Source organism: Oncorhynchus mykiss, chromosome 1 (assembly GCF_057628025.1).
Source record: "Oncorhynchus mykiss isolate SJ-2025 chromosome 1, ASM5762802v1, whole genome shotgun sequence".
Lineage (NCBI taxonomy): Eukaryota > Metazoa > Chordata > Actinopteri > Salmoniformes > Salmonidae > Oncorhynchus > Oncorhynchus mykiss.
Window position 1 is genome coordinate 9,339,609 of NC_143022.1, and position 23,596 is coordinate 9,363,204.

A 23,596-nucleotide genomic window follows, 5' to 3' on the forward strand; every position below is an offset into this window, starting at 1 on the left:
GAACAGCTTCTACCCCCAAGTCATTAGACTGATGAACGTTAATTAAATGGCCACCTGCACTATTTGCATTGACCCCCTTTGTTATTGATGTATTTTTCTAATTGTTTTCCACTGACTCTCTTGAATTGGCTCGATGCACACTCACTACACTCTACCCACACATTCACTGTGACACTGACCGACTTTCACACTAGCTGCTGCTACTGTGTTTATTATCTATCCTGATTGACTAGTCACTTTTACCCTTACCTACATGTACATACTGTATTACCTCAACCACCTCGCACCCATGCACATTGACTCGGTACTGGTACTCCTTGTATATAGCCTTGTTATTGTTATTGTGTTACTATTTAGAAAATATTTTCTTAATTTTTAACTCTGCATTGTTGGGAATGGGCTCGTAATAAAGCATCTCACAGTTGTTTTCGGCGTATGTGACCAATACAATTAGATTCTCATCTGAACAAATGAATGCTCTCGTTGTTATAATGAGGAATTTATTTAAATAATTTGGTTTTCCTTGAAGATTTGAATGGGCTGAGAAAGCCTTTTGTGATGGATCTAGACAATCTGGTGAAAAGGGAGGGTTTGCGACTCTTCTCTTCAAGTGGGAAGGACGATGCGATATCATAAATTCCCTCTGGAGAAAAGGAGCCATGAGATGTTGTCATCGTCTCTGCAACGAAAGACCATCCAGCATGCCATCAATTTACATTTTTACTCATGTATCAGACACTCTTATCCAGAGAGACTTACAAGGAGCAATTAGGATTAAGTGCCTTGCTCAAGAGCACATTGACAGATTTTGCCTCGTGAACTCAGGGATTCTGAACCAGCAACCTATCGGTTACTGGCCCAACCTCTTAACCCACTAGGCTACCACCCAGCCCACAGTACAGTATGTCATAGGTAACAACTCAGAGGAGTACAACGTCTTTCCAAATGAATTAGTGGAATGGTAAAGGGATAATGTCTCAGTCTTGACTGAGCAGCAGCCTAAACAGCAGCAGGGCTTACCTGTAAAGTACACAGTAGGGGAAATGTTCTGAGGCTGGTACTCCAGAGACTCTTGAGGACAGAGGTTCTTACTAACATTATTGGAACCCTGGTTGGTGGGAAAAGGCACATTAAAACAAACTGAAATGTTTTCGATATCTTAAAGTACAGCATATCAACTGCAAAGAAGCAGTGCAATGCCATGACACAAAGAATCATATAAAAGGTCAACAGCAGTGTTATTCATGAAAGATGTATGTGTACTATACCTTTGTATTGAAGGTGAGGACCTGCTCTCCAGTACTGCTGATGGTATCCCTTTCCAAATCAAACACGCCTTCTACAATGTCACTGGTGGTCACGCTGGTAGCGGACTCAAAATAACATTTAGCAGTGGCTTTGGTGATCATTTGAAGAATGACCATGCAAGTAGAAGTCTTTGGATCGTTCTGGACTGAAACATCAAAGTTTATGTTTTCATACTCATCTGACCACTGTCTCAGGAAGCCCTTCACTGTCTCTTCAGCAAATATCTGGAGAAGCTGAGAGGAGAGCTCCTTGGATATGGCACATTGTTCCTTTCCCCATTTCAGCCTTGAAAGAATGGAGTCTGAAGCACTTTTGGCTGCTGCCAATGTTAAGACCTGTGGAGTGCTGTGGCTGTCCTGAAGGGCTATCACTTTATCCAACAATTCATGGCTGAAAATGTGGATGGTCCAAGTGGAAATGATTTTTCTCAATTTCCTAACAGCAGATCGGAGGTCGTCAAGATGAGAAGCACCCTGTCCATTTTCCTGTGTGTTCTCAACACTTTCCACCATAATGTCCACTACCACCCCAGCAGCTTGCCTGACTTTGTCCACAAAGGTTACAGGAAGTAAGTCCTCTGTGTGAAAGAAGTCCTCAATGATTGTGTTTCTAACAATGGGAAAGTCAATCTGAGCAGGAAACTCAGTGGGGATGGGAGTCCCGGGTAAAGCAAAGTGCCATTTCGACTGCCTTAATTTTGAAGTAGGTGTTAGAGAGATGGAGGAGCGTGAAGAAGAGGTATTTCTTGTATTTTGGCTGTCAGCACTCCTACAACGGATCGTGTCAATATCCTCCAGCATGGATCCTGAGAGCTCAGTGGTTTTAGGTAGTAATTTGTGCGGAATGTCCACACAGGCATCGTTTACACCAGGTGTAACACTGCTCTGGTTGACCTCAAGATGGCCGAGACTTGCTCTTTGTGATGCAGGACTGCTTTGATATGTAAAGATTTGGATTGAACCAAGTGTTGTGTCTGATCTTTGAAGATCTTTTCTGAGAAACTCCGTAATCTTACTTTGCAGACTGTAGTAGATGTTACGAGCAACAGACCAGATTCTTTTCTCAGAAACCTGTCCAGTGGTGAGCAGGGAGGTTCCAGATACCATGTCAGATGATTGGGTGGTCTGGGTGAGCTCCTGCTGGTCTTTCACCATGGTTTGTATAATATCAGTAGATGTGGTGGATGTAGATACAGACTGGAGGTACTTATCTGTTGTACCTTCCTCCACAATGTTAAATGATCTAGAGAGGACCTCACTCACTCCTTTCTCAGCTTTGGTTTGGAACTCATGACTAGAACGTTTTTGGAGGCTCTTTGTTGAAAGACTGTGGGAAGATGCAATGCCTTTGGAGGCAGCCGTGCTGCAATCTAGACTTACTGGAGAGGTTCGCTCAGGAGAACCTTGGAGACGTTCAAACATGTCTTCACATGGTGTTGGGGACCTTGACAAGGAGATGTCCTTCAGCTGAGACAGAACACCACCTACCAACATGTTGACCTCAAGGGACATATCAGATATTTTCTTTCCTACTGTGGAGAAGCAAGGTGCATTTGATGCCTGATCCTCGCATGAGGTCAAGATTGTTGAAATGACCTCTTTGGTACTATTGGTCAGTAGAGCCTCGTCTGTTTCAGTCCAGAGAAGTTTTGAACTCTCGCTGACACCCCTGTGTAGAGCCACTTCAAGGTTCAAACTGTGCAAGTGAGGCACACTCTTACTAGCTTGCCTCGAGTCCTGGCTTGCCAAACAAATGTGCTCCTTAGTCCCAAGATGTCCAGAGTCCTCTGTGGGTATATGACTAGACATTCTGCTCAGCATGTCTGACCTCCGCTGATGAATGATGAAGTCCTTTAATGTCTTCTGAATATTGTTATATAAACTAGTGGTAGCAGACCAGATCCTGCTCTGTAGCTTTTGTGCATTTTCCGGGAGGTCAGGTTCTCTCTCCTCTACTTCTGCAGGTTGCGCCAAGCTCTGCAGGTCTTCCACAAATGTTTCAATGATGCCAAAGGCAGCAGAATCCGCACAAATATCCTTTGACCATGTGTACTGGTTTTGAATGGAACAATACCTGGATGCTACAGAATAAGCAGGCTTTGCACTAGTTAAGCTACTGGTGGACTTTTTAACTAGGAACTCACTCACTGCTTGAGTGGCATTTCTCTTAAATTCCTCACTTGAGAGTTTTCTAATACAATCTAACAGACTGGTCAAAGAAGCTGTGGCCTTACTTCTGCTGTCCTCAATTTGACAGGGGAACTCACATACTATTGGTGATGAGGACCTGGAATGGGAGATATCCCCAAGCTGAGCCAGAACACCCTCTACAAATGTCTCTCTCTCAATAGAGAAGCCTGATCCTTTTTCTCCAACAGTGTTGTACAAGACCAGAAGCTCTGAGATGACTTCTTTGGTGCAAGTTGTCAGAAGGAGCTTGCTTTCTTCTGACTCAGTTTTTGCCCAAAGAAGTTTTGAGCTCTCACTTAGGCCTCTTTGTAAAGTAACTGCACCAGTGGACTCTGGCAACTGAGGCTCACTCTTACTGGGCCTATATTTCATGTCTAAGCAAGGAAGTGGAACTGTCTCCTTAAACTCAGCATTTGTGATGTTGTCATCAGATGTGACAATGCTCTTTAGGGCAAATCTCTGAAGCTTGCCGAAATAATCTTTCAAGTTGTTTTGGATGCTGTGGTAAATGTGAACAGCAGCAGACCAGGCACTCTTCTGTTGGGGACTCTCTTCAGATTCAGCCAAGGACTTCATATCTGACACAAAAGTCTTAACAACTACTGACGCTGCTGAGCCCACTGGGTGAATTGACTCTGTCTTTACAATGCCAGACAATGTTTGACCTGATACAGCACCTGTTAACTCAGACTGAATGACTGAACTAGGAAAGCTCAAACTACTGACTTTTTTGTCAAGAACTCCACTCACTGCTTGTATTGCTGATGTTTGAAACTCCCGGCTGGAGAGTTTTTGGATGCTCTTAGATGTGAGCGTGCAGGAGGAACCAGATTCACCAATATTGTAGCTGGTCTCGTATTTCCTTATCAGGGCATCAAGATCGTCAATGAAGCCAACATGCGATGCCAAAAACGTGATCTTGTCCTTCAGATCTTCCAGCAAATTCTGTTCGTTCTCGTCAACAAAAGCCACCATTGTGTCAGAGATCATGGTCATGACTTGCCCTGTTAGACTTTTGCTCTCTTGGTCAACTTTTTCAAGTTTAGCAGCCAGCTCGCTCACCATGCTCTCAGTCACCTTGGTCTGTGAGTCTCCCCTTACCGGTGTCACTACAGAGGTTTGGCTAGCGGAGGCACTCTTAACGACCACTGATAAGGCCGACTTGACATCTTTAGCCAACTCTGACATTACAGCAGGGGTTAGCATCATAGAGCCTGCACTTCCAGATGGAGAATTGGACATGCATGCAAGTTTGGATAGAGAACCTTGCAGGCTGTCCTGCACACAGGTGACAAGGGTGTCCTCTGAGACACCTAAGAGGACTTGTAGCGTCTCAGAGTTGGTTGTTTTCTTCTGCACATCAGACAGAGAGGTTAGAGTCCTTGGGGAAAAAAACGCAGAAATCATCAAAGTCAAACAAATAATATGTAAGGCTGTGATGCACATTCAGTGTGTCAAATACATCTGCACCATTGAAAACAATGAGGAAAACGCTGCTGTTTCTCTGAGAAAAAACCTTAGTGTGATGTCAGCCTAACTGCTTAATTTCTAAAGCCCAATAAAATGTATTTTGTATAAGTCATTTGTATTGAAACTGGCCTGTAGATATCTATCTATCCTGGCAATATCTATCCTCTACAAAAATCCAAATTGCTATAAACTTCAAATACTGTAACTTCTAATAACTTCAAGGACAATCATAAATACAAGGCAGTTTGAAGAATGTTAAAGGGAAATTTCTAAATGTTTCAACTTCATATTCATCATCTCCAGCACCACCCCAACATCAGCATATGTGAAAAACGGTCATTTCTATGTTTTGTAGTAAAAAAGAAAGAGGAAGATAAGTGTTTTCTATGACATCATCAACCAATTAGCAGGCAATGCCTACTCATAATTGGTTAAAATCACATGATGCACACTGATGATGTCATTAGAATCTAGAGCTGAGCATTTAACCAACATTTTTGTTATTTTTCGTTTTTTAAACAACTAATTGACCGACGTCGGCTCAATTATTTGAATTCCATATAGTTAATTTTTTTCTTCTTCTGTGAGCTCGATGCTCAGTTTCTGTAGAGATAAATCAGATCAAGCACGAACTATGCAATGTAGTAGGGAGTTGTAGTTTCCAACAGGCCAATATTCTACATAGTTTAGCACAGAAAATACGGCAATTAATTCCCATAATCCATTGCACGCCCACTTGCTTGTCCACTCTGTGTGGAGCAGATACGGAAACCTCATTGACTGAGACGGAGAGACGAGAGAATGCATGAGAGAGATAAAAAGCAGTTGCGTTGCGAGGATCCTCTACCTGGAAATACATGATCTAAGTGATTGACAGTTGGTGTTCAGCGGTCATAAAAGTAGGTCTTATTTACTTAGAAGAACTACTAAAATTGTGATTTTGTCAGACAGGATAAGCAGCAGCTCTATAGAGATGAGTTGATGACTTGGAATGAAATAATAAAGTCATCAAATAAATATTTTATATGAGAAAGTAAATGATGGCTGATAAGTCATAAACAGTAATGGACAGTCACTACCATCATGGGACTTTTATTCATTGTTTTATTATGTGTTGTTACAGCATTCAACACACATAATCCATAGTGCATTCAATGTCTAAAAAAAGTATTGAAATCCAAAACCGTGATTATTTTTTTAATATTTGAATGGAAACCAAACCAACCTCAAAAAGCACTAATTTCTCAGCACTATTGGAAACAGTTACGTCCCTCTATATTTTTTTTACTACAAAGCATGGAAATGTGTAATTTTCACATATGGTGATGCTGGAGATGAATATGAAGTTGTTAAATTTCCCTTTAAGAACATACCTCATGGCCCCCTTGGGCAGGTAGCTTCCACTGCCCAGACTGCCCTTAGTCAGGTAAATCTCCTTGAACTTAAGTTGTGATTCCTGTTCTTCTTCCTCTTCCTGCTCCATACAGTTGGAGGAAGGGTAGGGAGTCGGGATGCGAAAGCTATTGTAAGACTTTCGACTGCCTGGCCTCTTAGGTACACCAGCCTCAGTAAATCTCACGCGGGACTTGGTGTTAACCTTATCGTCTAACAGACTGGTGAGTGACGCTGTGAGAGATCTCTGTGACAATGGAGAGGAGGCAGTATCTTGGATGCCCAGTAGTTCGTAAAGACCTGGGATGATGATCTGCATCAGCTTGTCCGATAAAAACTGGACAATTCTCAGACACAAGCCGGCAAGCTGTTGTTTTGTCAGCTGTATTACAGAAACGGAAGAAGTGTTTTAAAATGTTGCATAGTGCGTCTTTCAAAAGCTTATGAACAAGGTTAAACATTAGGCAGAGTTTTCATGGTAATCTGATTAAATTGTCAGTAACATGATCTTACCGGGTCAAACATGCCCTCACGAATCCCCTTCCATTGCCTGAAAACAATATTGTTATAAATGTTGTCATATCAGGATGCGTGACAGAATTGTTTTTATTTAATTATTTGCCTGATCGTGAAGTTATACTTGCTTTGTGTCAGTTGTTTTGGCAAAATTGCAATGTGACAATTTTTCTAGCACTGAACATTTTTTTCAGATTGATCAGTTTCTAATTTGATCCTATTTCCTTGAAGGTGTGATAGTACCAAAGAAAACAGAACATACTTCTCAGTTAGGTTTTGAAGGAAGTCCATAAGTGTCAGATGTTCCACATTGTTGAGCTTCCCCTCTTCTGTGGTTTCCATCACTGAGGTTGCTCTGCTCCTGGTAGAATTGCTCTGCTCCTGGTAGAAATGTAATTATATTGCAAATAATCAAACTTAATAAACAACAAATATCATACTGAAATAATTATTAACTGTTAAAGAGTGGAGGAGCATTGGCAACGTTGGGCCAATTAAACAACTGCAACACAACATAGATGGTTGTGGTACGTCAACATTGCCAATGATAGCATCACTATAACATTTTATTGGATTAATGTTGTAAAATGAAATGACAAGGTCAACTTACCATCTCATTGACAGCTTCAGAGGTCAGGTGGTCATCCATCACACAGACAGGCAGGTCTAGAGACTGGGACAAGGCTCTATGGTCATAACCAGGAGAGAATGGAAACATCAGAGCAGTCCCAATGGCAGAACCTAACCACTGTCTTCATGTCAAACACTCACTCACTCATTTGCTTTGTCAAACCTACCCCTTAGAATGACTTCGATATTAAAAACCCAGGCTTTCCTAAAATGTTTACCTCAGCCAGTCTAGAACCCAGGTGTGTCTACAAAACACATGCACTCCTCCATAAGGTTCATGGCTTGCCTATTGTTTTATCCCAGTACAAGAGGGGCAACTGGATTCAGGATTAAACACAAGCAGTCTTTAAGGTATATCTTATTACAGTTTAGGCCTACCTTATAATTTTCTTCCATCTGGCAATATCATTTTAAGGAATGAAATCTGTTTTGTTGCTAGTATTATTAGTAACTGTAGGAAAATACAGCTGTAGAGTACAAGAATCAGCTACTTTCTGAAGGGCAGCCAAGCTCATAAGCAATTTAGAACCTACAGACAATTATGACAAAATTGGAACGCATGAATGCGTCACAAACGCCTTGTGGTCACATGTTATTTTAGGGCGTGGCTCCGCATTCGTGACCGGTTCTCTTATTTCTATTTCCCGGTATCCGTTTTGTGCTGGAATTTGCGATTAATACCTTTCTCATGCCGAAACCGCATTAAATACATCCCGGTAGTTAAATGACAAAAAATATGATTTCGCAATGTCATTAAGCAACGATAACAACAAAAAAAACATAAATAGCTACAACAATTTCGAAACATGATTTTGTCATCAGTTCAGTACCATTTGTTTGATTTTGTGGACCCACGACTAGACTTTATCCATGTTAGCTAGTTGCTAGCGATGCTAGTCAGCATAGGCTGCTACGTGATAAACAGTTTGCGTTAGCGAATTAGCTACCTAGCTAGCCAGCCTAACAAGCTGTCAAATCCAATGGAAACCGATGCAACCCTGCAGCCAAATAAGGGCTAGCTCGATGACCCGTGGTAACAGTGAGGTCCCCATGAGTTTCAAGGCTTTAATAAGTGCTATCGTGCAGAAAACGCGAATAAAATACTGGTTGATGAGCTAGCTAAATTAGCTAGCAAGACGGATATGACCGTTAACAGCGTGCATGCACAAATGCATGACGACACATTGTATCTCAGTGAAGCAGGCATGCAGAACGAGATCGCCCCACCAAGCCAGATAGTAGAGGGGTACAACAACGCCGGGACACAGAGGCATAGCTCATACAATTATATTTTGTTCCAGTCAATGACAATACATGTTGAATAATAAATACCTTCGTCAAATATATGGCATCGCATGCTAGTGAAAAGATAGCTTGCATGAATTTTTAAATAAATCCGGTGACCACTAGATGGCCTCGTATATCCACATTTAGATCAACTGTACTTGATTTTTCATCAGTACTGTGAATGACAAGCCCACTGAATCTATTGGCTGGGTTGCGTAGCTGCTTACGAGGGGGGATGTTCCAGTTAAAATCGTCTCAGTGAACAAGCACCAAACCAGCGGTAAATTATTGGTTGCAAAGCACTGTACATCAAAAGTGATTTTTATACTCTCAAGTGATGATTTAAATGTTCAATTTATATAAAATAGTTTGTAAATGTTATTCGAACATCACACATAAGATGCAGTGTTTTTTGGAGAATATTTGTTGTGCATTTTGTTGTAGAGAATTCCCGCCAGTACTAGCTAGCAACTTACTGTGTCTGGTGGGGGGGTCATATATTTTGTACAGTGCGTGAGTGCAGAGTTGGATGGTGAGACGTGCATTGCATGACGTGCAATTTTGTGCCGTTCCTATCAGGTACATTGTTAAATATATTATATTGTATATTGTAATTGTATTATTTTGGTAACTACCCCCAGTGAACAACCAAACCAGCGTGCGTGAGTGCAGAGTTGGATGGTGAGACGTGCATTGCATGACGTGCAATTTTGTGCAGTTCCTATCAGAATAAATCTACATGACTGGTGCTACATGTTGGAGTTCCGTGTCGATGACTGATTGTACACAACGCAAGAAGAGTACTGTTACACCTCTTCGTCAATTATCCTGCCCCCTCATCTCTCCAGAGTTGCACTTCATCATTTGTTTCCTTATAGAATCATAGCTGCATGAAGGGTTCTGGAGGAATTTTCTAAAGTTACGGAATTACTGATGTCTGTTCAGAAATAAATGAAATCATTCAGAATAGCCTAATACGTAATGATAAACCCTATAATTTAGCTACATAGGACCAATAGCTTCTTATTTTTTTAAATAGCCTAGCTGCGGATTGTAGCCCAATAACAAAGAATAGCCTACAGTCGGGAACGCGAGGCAAATCTGTCAGTGAAAAAACAGCAGGCAGACAAAACAGGCCTTTTGCAATATTTCAAATACAATCGAGGGAAAACACAGGTTGAAAAGCAATGACTCTTGCTGAAAAGATAAGACTATGCTGTAGACTACCAAAATATTTGATCAACTCCCAAACATTGTTTTACAAAACAGAGAGAGGGAGAGATAGGCTTTTGACACGAGCGCATCGACAATCTCCAGCGAGTGAGCTGCGCATCATTGGGTGAGTCAGTGAAACTGGAAAGCATTTTTAGGACTAATTTCCTCCTCATATTGTAGCCTACTATATGTTTCTCCACAAACCTAGGCCTATAGGCTATTGATGGATTCAAGACAAGGTCGTTTTTATTGATCTCAGATACTAAGTTTGTCAGTGTCAAAGTAGCCTGCCATTTCGATCATTTGTGCGGATTAAAAAAAGATAATGCCAAAGTCTCCAGTCATGTAAAAGGATGTAGAATTGCACGAAATGCGGTTTTAAAAAGGCCAACACTTTCCCGGACCCTAGGCTACTAAAAATGTTCCCCATGTGTTCACCTACTGTAAATGGCTCTACTCTACTGCTCTACCCAAATGTGATGATATGCGTTCAATGCTCTATTATAATAGGTGATCTTTTTTCTCATGAGTTCTGGTACCACAGAGCCCCCCTCTGGCACCTCCCAACTTACAAATTAAGCTCTGCTTCAAATTTTTATTTTACAAGGCAAGTCAGTTAAAAACAAATTCTTATTTTCATTAAAGGCCTAGGAACAGTGGGTTAACCGCCTGTTCAGGGGCAGAATGACAGATTTGTACCTTCTCAGTTCAGGGATTTGAACTTGCAACCTTTCAGTTACCAGTCCAACACTCTAACCACTAGGCTACTTGTCTTCATGAAGGGTTTCATGTGAGCCTGTTTGCATCCCTCCCAGCTGCCCACTGCATTGAGGCTAGGTAACACAGTCACCACAGATAAATCCATGATAACCAAAAACTTCAACAAGCATTTCTCAACGGCTGGCCATGCCTTCCTCCTGGCTTCTCCAACCTCGGCCAACAGCTCCATGGGAAAGGAAGATGATTCTAAGAAGCAATTTGTTCATTTGGCTGGTGTCAAGTAAAGTATGTGACTAGTACTTACAATAGGAGACATGGTTATGTGATGGGGTGATAGTACTTACAATAGGAGACATGGTTATGTGATGGGGTGATAGTACTTACAGTAGGAGACATGTGATGGGGCGATCGTACTTACAGTAGGAGACGTGATGGGGCGATGGTACTTACAGTAGGAGACGTGATGGGGCGATAGTACTTACAGTAGGAGACATGGTTATGTGATGGGGTGATAGTACCTACAGTAGGAGATATGGTTATGTGATGGGGCGATAGTACTTACAGTAGGAGACATGTGATGGGGCGATAGTACTTACAGTAGGAGACATGTGATGGGGCGATAGTACTTACAGTAGGAGACATGTGATGGGGCGATAGTACTTACAGTAGGAGACATGTGATGGGGTGATAGTACTTACAGTAGGAGACATGGTCATGTGATGGGGCGATAGTACTTACAGTAGGAGACATGTGATGGGGCGATAGTACTTACAGTAGGAGACATGTGATAGGGCGATAGTACTTACAGTAGGAGACAGCCACGCCAGCAGTGCTTTGTCAACATTGTCCCATCACGCACTAGTGACTCCTGTGGCGGGCCAGGCGCAGTGCACGCAGCAGTGCACGCTGACACGGTCGACACGGCTGGCTTCCAGGTTAAGCGGGCATGGTGTCATGAAGCAGTGTGGCTTGGCTGGGTTGTGTTTCGGAGGACGCACGGCTCTTGGCTCTCGCCTCTCCCAAGACTGTAACTACCAATTGGATACCACTAAATTGGAGAAGAAAAAAAAAGAAGTCACCTTGGGGGTTTGTGGTATGGCCAATATACCTCCACGTTGCGTTGTGCCTAAGAACAGCCCTTGGCCGTGGTATATTGGCCATATACCACACCTCCTTGGGCCTTATTTCTTAATTGTACACATTTGGACACTTTTACAATTATTGTATGGTAAACATTGACATCTGCCTGGGTGGAACACCCTCCATAATGGGTGTCTGTGTGGGACACCCTCCATTACGGCTCCATCAGTGCTGAGCCCTCTCACTCTGATTGTATGGGACACTCAATTACGGCTCCTTGTGTTTCCAATCTTCTTCCTCTGGCAGGATTACTTCCACGTGCAACTGTCAGACGACAAGCAGGTGAGGCACTTCCTGGAGCTGAGCTATGTTGGTGCCATCCTTCGGGACAGCTGGGTCCTGACAGACGTTGGCATCACCCCTAGCAGTGCCATCTGCTGCCTGCTGAAGGTACCAGCCGAACACCTAGCTGTTTCTACCCGTGCTTGAAAATGCATATCAAAGTGAGCTGGCTATTGCTTGAAACAGCTTCATACTATCATTAACATAAAGTGTTTCAGATATAGTGTGGTGATATATAGTATGGTTATATAGTATGGTTAAATAGTATGGTTATATAGTATGGTTATATAGTATGATTATATAGTATCATTATATATATTATGGTGATATAGAGTGTGGTAATATATAGTATGGTTATATAGTATGATTATATAGTATGATTATATATATAATGGTGATATAGAATGTGGTAATATATAGTATGGTGATATAGTATGGTTATATAGTATGGTGATATATATAGTATGGTTAAATAGTTTGATTATATATATTGTGGTAATATATAGTATGGTGATATAGTATGATTATATAGTATGGTTATATAGTATGATTATATAGTATGGTTATATTGTATGATTATGTAGTATGGTTAAATTGTATGATTATATAGTATGGTTATAATAACATATATATAGTATGATTATATATATTATGGTTATATATAGTAAGGTGATATATAGTGTGGTGATAAATAGTATGGTGATATATAGAATGGTGATATATAGTATGGTGATATAGTATGGTGATATAGTATGGTTATATAGTATGGTTATATAGTATGGTTATATAGTATGATTATATAGTATGGTTATATATATAGCATGGTGATATATAGTATGGTGATATAGTATGGTGATATAGTATGGTTATATAGTATGGTTATATAGTATGGTGATATATAGTATGGTGATATAGTATGGTGATATAGTATGGTTATATAGTATGGTGATATATAGTATGGTGATATATAGTATGGTGATATATAGTATGGTGATATATAGTATGGTAATATATAGTATGGTGATATATAGAATGGTGATATATAGTATGGTAATATATAGTATGGTGATAAATAGAATGGTAATATATAGTATGGTGATATATAGTATGGTTAAATAGTATGATTATATAGTATGTTGATATAGTATGGTGATATAGTGTGATTATATAGTATGGTGATATGATTATATATATTATGGTGATATATAGTATGGTGATATATAGTATGGTGATATATAGTATGGTAATATATAGTATAGTGATATATAGTATGGTGATATATAGTATGGTGATATATAGTATGGTAATATATAGTATGGTGATATATAGAATGGTGATATATAGTATGGTGATATATAGTATGGTGATATATAGTATGGTGATATATAGTATGGTGATATGATTATATATAGTATGGTGATATATAGTATGGTAATATATAGTATGGTGATATATAGTATGGTAATATATAGTATGGTGATATGATTATATATATTATGGTGATATATAGTATGGTAATATATAGTATGGTGATATATAGTATGGTGATATGATTATATATATTATGGTGATATATAGTATGGTAATATATAGTATGGTGATATATAGTATGGTAATATATAGTATGGTGATATATAGTATGGTAATATATAGTATGGTGATATATAGTATGGTAATATATAGTATGGTGATATATAGTATGGTAATATATAGTATGGTGATATATAGTATGGTAATATATAGTATGGTGATATATAGTATGGTAATATATAGTATGGTGATATATAGTATGGCAATATATAGTATGGTGATATATAGTATGGTAATATATAGTATGGTGATATATAGTATGGTAATATATAGTATGGTGATATATAGTATGGTAATATATAGTATGGTGATATGATTATATATAGTATGGTTATATATATAGTATGGTGATATATAGTGTGGTAATATATAGTATGGTTATATAGTATGATTATGTAGTATGGTGATATATATATATAGTATGGTGATATAGAGTGTGGTGATATAGAGTGTGGTGATATAGAGTGTGGTAATATATAGTATGGTGATATAGTATGATTATATAGTATGGTGATATATAGCATGGTGATATATAGTATGGTGATATAGTATGATTATATAGTATGGTGATATATATAGTATGGTGATATATAGTATGGTTATATATTATGGTGATATATAGTATGGTAATATATAGTATAGTGATATATAGTATGGTGATATATAGTATGGTGATATATAGTATGGTAATATATAGTATGGTGATATATAGAATGGTGACATATAGTATGGTAATATACAGTATGTTGATAAATAGAATGGTAATATATAGTATGGTGATATATAGTATGGTTAAATAGTATGATTATATAGTATGATTATATAGTATGGTGATATATATTATGGTTAAATAGTATGATTATATAGTATGGTGATATAGTATGGTTATATATAGCATGGTTATATATAGTATGGTAATATATAGAATGGTGATATATAGTGTGGTGATATATAGTGTGGTAATATATAGTATGGTGATATAGTATGATTATATAGTATGCTTATATAGTATGGTTATATAGTATGATTATATATATTATGGTTATATATAGTATGGTGATATATAGTATGGTGATTTATAGTGTGGTAATATATAGTATGGTGATATACTATGGTGATATAGTATGGTTATATATATAGCATGGTGATATTTAGTATGGTGATATATAGTATGGTTAAATAGTATGATTATATAGTATGGTGATATAGTATGGTGATATAGTATGGTGATATATAGTGTGGTAATATATAGTATAGTGATATATAGTATGGTGATATATAGTGTGGTAATATATAGTATAGTGATATATAGTATGGTGATATATAGTATGGTTATATATAGTATGGTTAAATAGTATGATTATATATATTATGGTTATATATAGCATGGTGATATAGTATGGTTATATAGTATGATTATATAGTATGGTGATATATAGCGTGGTGATATATAGTATGGTTAAATAGTATGATTATATATAGTATGGTGATATATAGCATGGTGATATATAGTATGGTGATATAGTATGGTTATATAGTATGATTATATAGTATGGTGATATATAGCGTGGTGATATATAGTATGGTGATATATAGTATGGTGATATATAGTATGGTGATATAGTATGGTTATATAGTATGGTTATATAGTATGGTGATATATAGCGTGGTGATATATAGTATGGTGATATATAGTATGGTGATATAGTATGGTTATATAGTATGGTTATATAGTATGGTGATATATAGCGTGGTGATATATAGTGTGGTGATATATAGTATGGTGATATATAGTATGGTGATATATAGTATGGTGATATAGTATGGTTATATAGTATGATTATATAGTATGGTGATATATAGCGTGGTGATATGTAGTATGGTTATATAGTATGATTATATAGTATGGTTATATAGTATGATTATATAGCATGGTGATATATAGTGTGGTGATATATAGTATGGTGATATATAGTATGGTGAAATATAGTATGATTATATAGTATGGTGATATATAGCATGGTGATATATAGTATGGTTATATAGTATGATTATATAGTATGGTTATATAGTATGATTATATAGTATGGTTATATATATAGTATGGTGATATATAGTGTGGTAATATATAGTATGGTTATATAGTATGATTATGTAGTATGGTGATATATATAAATAGTATGGTGATATAGAGTGTGGTGATATAGAGTGTGGTGATATAGAGTGTGGTAATATATAGTATGGTGATATAGTATGATTATATAGTATGGTGATATATAGCATGGTGATATATAGTATGGTGATATAGTATGATTATATAGTATGGTGATATATATAGTATGGTGATATATAGTATGGTTATATATTATGGTGATATATAGTATGGTAATATATAGTATAGTGATATATAGTATGGTGATATATAGTATGGTGATATATAGTATGGTAATATATAGTATGGTGATATATAGAATGGTGACATATAGTATGGTAATATACAGTATGTTGATAAATAGAATGGTAATATATAGTATGGTGATATATAGTATGGTTAAATAGTATGATTATATAGTATGGTGATATAGTATGGTGATATATATTATGGTTAAATAGTATGATTATATAGTATGGTGATATAGTATGGTGATATATAGTATGGTGATATAGTATGGTTATATATAGCATGGTTATATATAGTATGGTAATATATAGAATGGTGATATATAGTGTGGTGATATATAGTGTGGTAATATATAGTATGGTGATATAGTATGATTATATAGTATGCTTATATAGTATGGTTATATAGTATGATTATATATATTATGGTTATATATAGTATGGTGATATATAGTATGGTGATTTATAGTGTGGTAATATATAGTATGGTGATATACTATGGTGATATAGTATGGTTATATATATAGCATGGTGATATTTAGTATGGTGATATATAGTATGGTTAAATGGTATGATTATATAGTATGGTGATATAGTATGGTGATATAGTATGGTGATATATAGTGTGGTAATATATAGTATAGTGATATATAGTATGGTGATATATAGTGTGGTAATATATAGTATAGTGATATATAGTATGGTGATATATAGTATGGTTATATATAGTATGGTTAAATAGTATGATTATATATATTATGGTTATATATAGCATGGTGATATAGTATGGTTATATAGTATGATTATATAGTATGGTGATATATAGCGTGGTGATATATAGTATGGTTAAATAGTATGATTATATATAGTATGGTGATATATAGCATGGTGATATATAGTATGGTGATATAGTATGGTTATATAGTATGATTATATAGTATGGTGATATATAGCGTGGTGATATATAGTATGGTGATATATAGTATGGTGATATATAGTATGGTGATATAGTATGGTTATATAGTATGGTTATATAGTATGGTGATATATAGCGTGGTGATATATAGTGTGGTGATATATAGTATGGTGATATATAGTATGGTGATATATAGTATGGTGATATAGTATGGTTATATAGTATGATTATATAGTATGGTGATATATAGCGTGGTGATATGTAGTATGGTTATATAGTATGATTATATAGTATGGTGATATATAGTATGGTGATATATAGTATGGTGATATAGTATGGTTATATAGTATGATTTTATATAGTATGGTGATATATAGTATGGTGAAATATAGTATGATTATATAGTATGGTTATATAGTATGATTATATAGTATGGTGATATATAGCGTGGTGATATGTAGTATGGTTATATAGTATGATTATATAGTATGGTGATATATAGTATGGTGATATATAGTATGGTGATATAGTATGGTTATATAGTATGATTTTATATAGTATGGTAATATATAGTATGGTGAAATATAGTATGATTATATAGTATGGTTATATAGTATGATTATATAGTATGGTTATATAGTATGATTATATAGTATGGTTATATAGTATGATTATATAGTATGGTTATATATATAGTATGGTGATATATAGTGTGGTAATATATAGTATGGTTATATAGTATGATTATGTAGTATGGTGATATATATATATAGTATGGTGATATAGAGTGTGGTGATATAGAGTGTGGTGATATAGAGTGTGGTAATATATAGTATGGTGATATAGTATGATTATATAGTATGGTGATATATAGCATGGTGATATATAGTATGGTGATATAGTATGATTATATAGTATGGTGATATATATAGTATGGTGATATATAGTATGGTTATATATTATGGTGATATATAGTATGGTGATATATAGTATGGTGATATAGAGTGTGGTAATATATAGTATGGTGATATATAGTATGGTTATATTGTATGATTATGTAGTATGGTTATATATATAGTATGGTGATATATAGTATGGTTATATATATAGTATGGTGATATATAGTGTGGTAATATATAGTATGGTTATATATTATGGTGATATATAGTATGGTGATATATAGTATGGTGATATAGAGTGTGGTAATATATAGTATGGTGATATAGTATGGTTATATAGTATGATTAGGTGATTTAGTTCATTCAAACAGGTGCCATTAATACAGGTAACGAGTGGAGGACAGAGGAGCCTCTTAAAGAAGAAGTTACAGGTCTGTGAGAGCCAGAAATCTTACTTGTTTGTAGGTGACCAAATACTTATTTTCCACCATAATTTGCAAATAAATTCATTAACAATCCTACAATGTGATTTTTCTGGATTTTTTTCTCTCATTTTGTCTGTCATAGTTGAAGTGTACCTATGATGAAAATTACAGGCCTCTCTCATCTTTTTAAGTGGGAGAACTTGCACAATTGGTGGCTGACTAAATACTTTTTTGCCCCACTGTATAGTGTGGTGATATATAGTATGTTGAGGTCACCCTGCTTGAGACTTAAAGTAATATTGCCCTTGCTCAACCAAGACCATGGTTATGGTAGAGTGAATGGTTAGTAAGGACACTGCTTTATACTGAGACCATGGTTATGGTAGAGTGATTGGTTAGTAAGAACACTGCTTCGTGAGTGTGAAGTGTTGTTGTACAGAGGTCCCTGGGTACATGTCCAGAGCCAGACAGGGACAGAACTCACTCTGTCCCACAAAGTTCTGTGGAAGATTTGCTAACAGAGGAGAGTGGTTATGTATCTAAGTACAAATTTAACCATCAGAATAATGTTTATTTGTGTTCCTTACTCCTTACTTACACATCCCATCATTGATATAGTCAAAGCCAGACCTTCTGTCTGTCTCTCCTTCTTGCTGGTTGACTAGAGTGGAAATCTATAGTATTGTATGGTTGACCTGGGATAGAGCTGAAATGTGGCCCGATGTAGTGTTGTCTTTGTACCAAACACCCTTACAGTCATAAACCTTTTCCCCATGTAATCGCCTCGACCTCAGTCTGGTGTTCGCTAACAGTATCTGAAGAGTCTGTATACCCAGTGGTTTATAGTACAGTAGAGCACAGCAGAGTACAGTAGAGCACAGCAGAGTACAGCATAGTACAGTAGAGCACAGCAGAGTACAGTAGAGTACAGCAGACAGAGTACAGCAAAGTACAGCAGAGTACAGTAGAGTACAGTAGAGCACAGCAGGCCATGTAGTAGGAGAAGAAGAGGCCCTTTGGGTTCATTGAAATACATATTCATAATATTTCTGTTAACAATTTAATCTGCACACAGATTAGTCTTCAATTTAATTTTCACCCAGATTAGTCTTCAATTTAATTTTCACCCAGATTAGTCTTCAATTTAATTTTCACCCAGATTAGTCTTCAATTTAATTTACACCCAGATTAGTGTTCAATTTAATCTGCACCCAGATTAGTCTTCAATTTAATTTACACCCAGATTAGTGTTCAATTTAATCTGCACCCAGATTAGTGTTCAATTTAATCTGCACCCAGATTAGTCTTCAATTTAATTTACACCCAGATTAGTGTTCAATTTAATCTGCACCCAGATTAGTCTTCAATTTAATTTACACCCAGATTAGTGTTAAATTTAATTAATCTGCACCCAGATTAGTGTTCAATGTGGTGGACCACACAGGAAACTGTTGAGTGTGAAAAACCCCAGCAGCATTGCAGTTCTTGACACAAACCGGTGCACCTGGCACCTACTACCCCGTTCAAAGGCACTTAAATATTTTGTCTTGCCCATTCACCCTCTGAATGGCACACATACACAATCTATGTCTCAATTGTCTCAAGGCTTAAAAATCCTTCTTTAACCTGTCCGCTCCCCTTCATCTACACTGAAGTGGATTTAACAAGTGACATCATTAAGGGATCACAGCTTTCACCTGGATTCACCTGGTCAGTCTTTGTCATGGAAAGAACCGGTGTTCATAATGTTTTGTTTACTCGGTGTATAAACACAACATAGGTATTTATGTAAAACAAGTGAATTTACTGAATGTCCATGGTCTTATACTTCAGCGGGAGCCGGTGGTGCGTGTGTTCAGTGCCGTGACGGGGGAGACCCTCTCAGTCTTGGGCACTGTGTTTCTCCTGAGTACGTCTGTGGCCAGGCTCATGACCCTGGTGTCCCAGCAGTGTGGGCTTCCCGTCAGCTCCTTCAGACTGAGCTCTCCCACCGGCCTGCAACTCTACGACTGCAACCGGCTGCACGACTACGTCATTGACCTGGGTATGGCCTTCCTTGTGCAGTAGATCAATGGTTCTCTGGCTCAACACCTTATGGATGTAACACAGAGACAAATGGACTGTATGGAACACATTCTTGGTTCATGGAAGCCAGGAGGACAACCTGCATGTGTCTCTGTCTCTCAGGGGATAATCTACGGTTAGACACCTGGGATGGGTGGGCGGAGTTCCTCAGAGGCTGCTTCCTGGGACACAGACTGACCGTCCAACGACACCTGTCTAGGGAGAGACCTGTGATGAGGTCAGAATACACATCTACACACTGAACTGTATGATAGACTTACTATCAACAGTGATGGTACTGAACCTTTATATAGCTTACAATGATGGTACTGACCCTGTATATAGCTTACAATGATAGTACTGACCCTGTATATAGCTTACAATGATGGTACTGACCCTGTATATAGTTTACAATGATAGTACTGACCCTGTATATAGCTTACAATAATAGTACTGACCCTGTATATAGCTTACAATGATAGTACTGACCCTGTATATAGCTTACAATGATAGTACTGACCCTGTATATAGCTTATATTCTCGTGTTTTGTTCCTTCATATGTTTTTTCTCTTACCCTGATATTTAATACTGCATTGTGGGAAAGAGTTTGCAAGTAAGCTTTGTACTGTACTGTTTTATAACCCACTGTATCTTGTGAACTTGACAAAAAAAACTTGAAACGTGTTATAAATACATTGATTCTGTATTATTCCAGGTTCCAGCTCCGGGTGGCACTCTACATCGCTGCTTCTCTGGGCCACCTGGACCTGGCCGGCTGGCTGCTGGAGAGGGGGGTCCGTGTCATTGAGCCGGTGGGGGTTCACCCTTACCGTGAGTGGTGCCACCAGACGGCCCACCCCGACGTCGCCAAGTGTCCCGCTGTCGCCTCTATCAAGCGAGGCCAGCTCACCATCCTCAAACTCTTTATCGCCAGCAGCGTTCTGACCCTTGCCTGTCGGGATCCCCAGGGTCGCGACCCCCTCAGGATCGCCCTTCAGTACGGCCACAGGGAGTGTGTGAGTCACCTGGCCACCAAGCTGTGCTCTGTGGTGGTCCTCCCAGGTATGGCCCTGCCCATGCGGACATACCTCCAGATAAAGGGCTGGGTGAGGCTGGGGCAGAGGAGGGCAGCATCCAGGCACTGCATGGGCCTCAACAGGGCTCCGTTCAGGACCAGGGTGGGCGACACGGTCCTGGTGGACGGCTTCACCCTCCCCAAGATGTCCTCCAAGCCCAGGAGGAGTGAGGCCAAGGCGGGTATCAGGGTGATGTCCACAGCCTCTCGACGTTTGACCCCCATCAACTGCCCATCTCATGTAACCTGCCAGCTCCGCGCCCTGGCATCCCAGGATAAACCTCTTCAACTACCGAAGCTACACCCTGTGGCCACGAGGGATGAAAGAGAGAAGAAGAGGGGATGGGAAGGGATGTGAGGAGGATGAGAGTGAGGATCAGAATGGAAAGGATGAATCATTCAGTTGACTGAATGTGACTGTGGTTGTGCTGTATGTGACTATGTGGTTATACTGAATGTGACTATGTGATTGTACTGAATGTGGTTGTACTGTACGTGATTGTAAGTGTTTGACATGGGTCTAATTGAGCCCCCCCCCCCCCCCACACTTAACACTAGTTTTTATCCATAGAAATCCTCACTTGCTGATGAAGACCTATAGTGGTTGAAATCAATGTAAAATACAGTATGAACACTGTTGCCTTAAAACTCTTTTATTAAGATGTGGATCATTATTGCTCATTTAAATGAGTCTGTGCAGTGTCAAAATAATACACCTGATACATAAGGGGGGAAAAAATGCTAAAAATACCACAAGACATGAAATAATGGCATCATGGGAAAATAATACATACTGTATTTCACAGAGTATTTGACAAACTCTTTATTTACGTTACAAAACTGACAACTACTGTGACGATGTGTTAGCACAGCATGTGTCATCATTCCCCTGCAGTGTGTGGATTTACACAGCAACATAGCAGACAGCTTAAATAGTTTATTTTTTATTTAACCTTTATTTCACTAGACAAGTCAGTTAAGAACAAATTCTTATTTACAATGATGGCCAAACCCGGACGACACTGGGCCAATTATGCGGCACAATATGGGACTCCCAATCACTTGGGAGTGGGAAGGATACCAAATCCAATATCACACACTTCTTCCTTAGTATTCTGAGAACTGTCAGATAGCTGTGAGAGCTATGAGTGGATCGTGGACCCATGCATAAATGATAACTTTGCTGTAACTCAGTGGGGCAAGTAGAACATCCGGGTTAGTGTATGTGCATTATCTGGACAGTTGATTGTCTTTGTCTCAAAGCCTTTCCATTTCTGGGGTATTGAAGAAGCTTCTGATCTCAACCTTGTTGACAGGTAAGAAACACTTGGTTAGTGTATGTGTCTTATCCAATGGGTTGTCAGGTGAACGTTGAAGATGCTTCTTGGAGGTGATCTAATGATGTCATTGAATCGCTGTCATTGAGTTGCTCACTGGACAAGACAATTATTCACTGAAAATTAAATCTGTCTTTCATTTCACTTATGTTGATACTTGATTGGCTATTTGCTGTCTTTTGAAAATACAAAAATAAATATAACTGTTTTATGAAACACTTGTAGACATTCATTGTTTTCAAAATCATATTTTCAGCAAAACAGATACATACGTTTACAATATGACATCAAATCAAATAAAAATAAAGTAAGTGATATGTAAATGATTGGCAAAAGGCTACAACCACCCAAGTCATAGACTGTTCACTCTGCTACCACACGGCAAGCGATACGAGAGCACCAAGTCTGGGACAAAAGGCTCCTTAACAGCTTCTACCCCCAAGTCATTAGACTGCTGAACAGCTTCTACCCCCAAGTCATTAGACTGCTGAACAGCTTCCACCCCCAAGCCATTAGACTGCTGAACAGCTTCTACCTCCAAGTCATTAGACTGCTGAACAGCTTCTACCCTCAAGTCATTAGACTGCTGAACAGCTTCTACCCCCAAGCCATAAGACTGCTGAACAGCTTCTACCCCCAAGCCATAAGACTGCTGAACAGCTTCTACCCCCAAGTCATTAGACTGCTGAACAGCTTCTACCCCCAAGTCATTAGACTGCTGAACAGCTTCCACCCCCAAG

At 38.2% G+C, this 23,596-nt stretch overlaps 2 protein-coding genes across 2 annotated transcripts; one reads left to right on the forward strand and one right to left on the reverse strand.

Annotated features, from left to right (window-relative positions):
• Positions 1-486: 486 nt before the first annotated feature.
• LOC118937346 (uncharacterized) lies at positions 487-7,560 on the reverse strand. The gene is made up of 7 exons (XM_090237330.1): positions 7,486-7,560; positions 7,138-7,256; positions 6,873-6,909; positions 6,341-6,741; positions 1,269-4,878; positions 1,021-1,108; positions 487-679 (listed from the first exon to the last, which is right to left on the reverse strand). Exons 1-7 carry the CDS (start codon positions 7,522-7,524, stop codon positions 501-503), a joined length of 4,473 nt encoding a protein of 1,490 aa, XP_090093456.1. The 5' UTR covers positions 7,525-7,560; the 3' UTR covers positions 487-500.
• A 1,114-nt stretch (positions 7,561-8,674) lies between these two features.
• Positions 8,675-21,877, forward strand: LOC149985372 (protein ANKUB1-like). Its single transcript, XM_090182660.1, has 5 exons — positions 8,675-8,743; positions 12,114-12,257; positions 20,213-20,423; positions 20,567-20,681; positions 21,160-21,877. Exons 1-5 carry the CDS (start codon positions 8,675-8,677, stop codon positions 21,875-21,877), a joined length of 1,257 nt encoding a protein of 418 aa, XP_090038786.1.
• The last annotated feature ends 1,719 nt before the right edge of the window (positions 21,878-23,596 follow it).

Excerpts from the sequence above, each read along its gene's own strand:
- LOC118937346 (XM_090237330.1), bottom strand. The coding sequence starts at position 7,524 with ATGGATGACCACCTGACCTCTGAAGCTGTCAATGAGATG. Across the intron at positions 6,910-7,137 it reads CTTCAAAACCTAACTGAGAA|GCAATGGAAGGGGATTCGTG; the intron begins GTATGTTCTGTT and ends TATTGTTTTCAG. Across the intron at positions 1,109-1,268 it reads TCCTCACCTTCAATACAAAG|GGTTCCAATAATGTTAGTAA; the intron begins GTATAGTACACA and ends CCCACCAACCAG.
- LOC149985372 (XM_090182660.1), top strand. The coding sequence starts at position 8,675 with ATGCATGACGACACATTGTATCTCAGTGAAGCAGGCATGCAGAACGAG. Across the intron at positions 8,744-12,113 it reads TCGCCCCACCAAGCCAGATA|GATTACTTCCACGTGCAACT; the intron begins GTAGAGGGGTAC and ends TTCCTCTGGCAG. Across the intron at positions 12,258-20,212 it reads CCATCTGCTGCCTGCTGAAG|CGGGAGCCGGTGGTGCGTGT; the intron begins GTACCAGCCGAA and ends CTTATACTTCAG.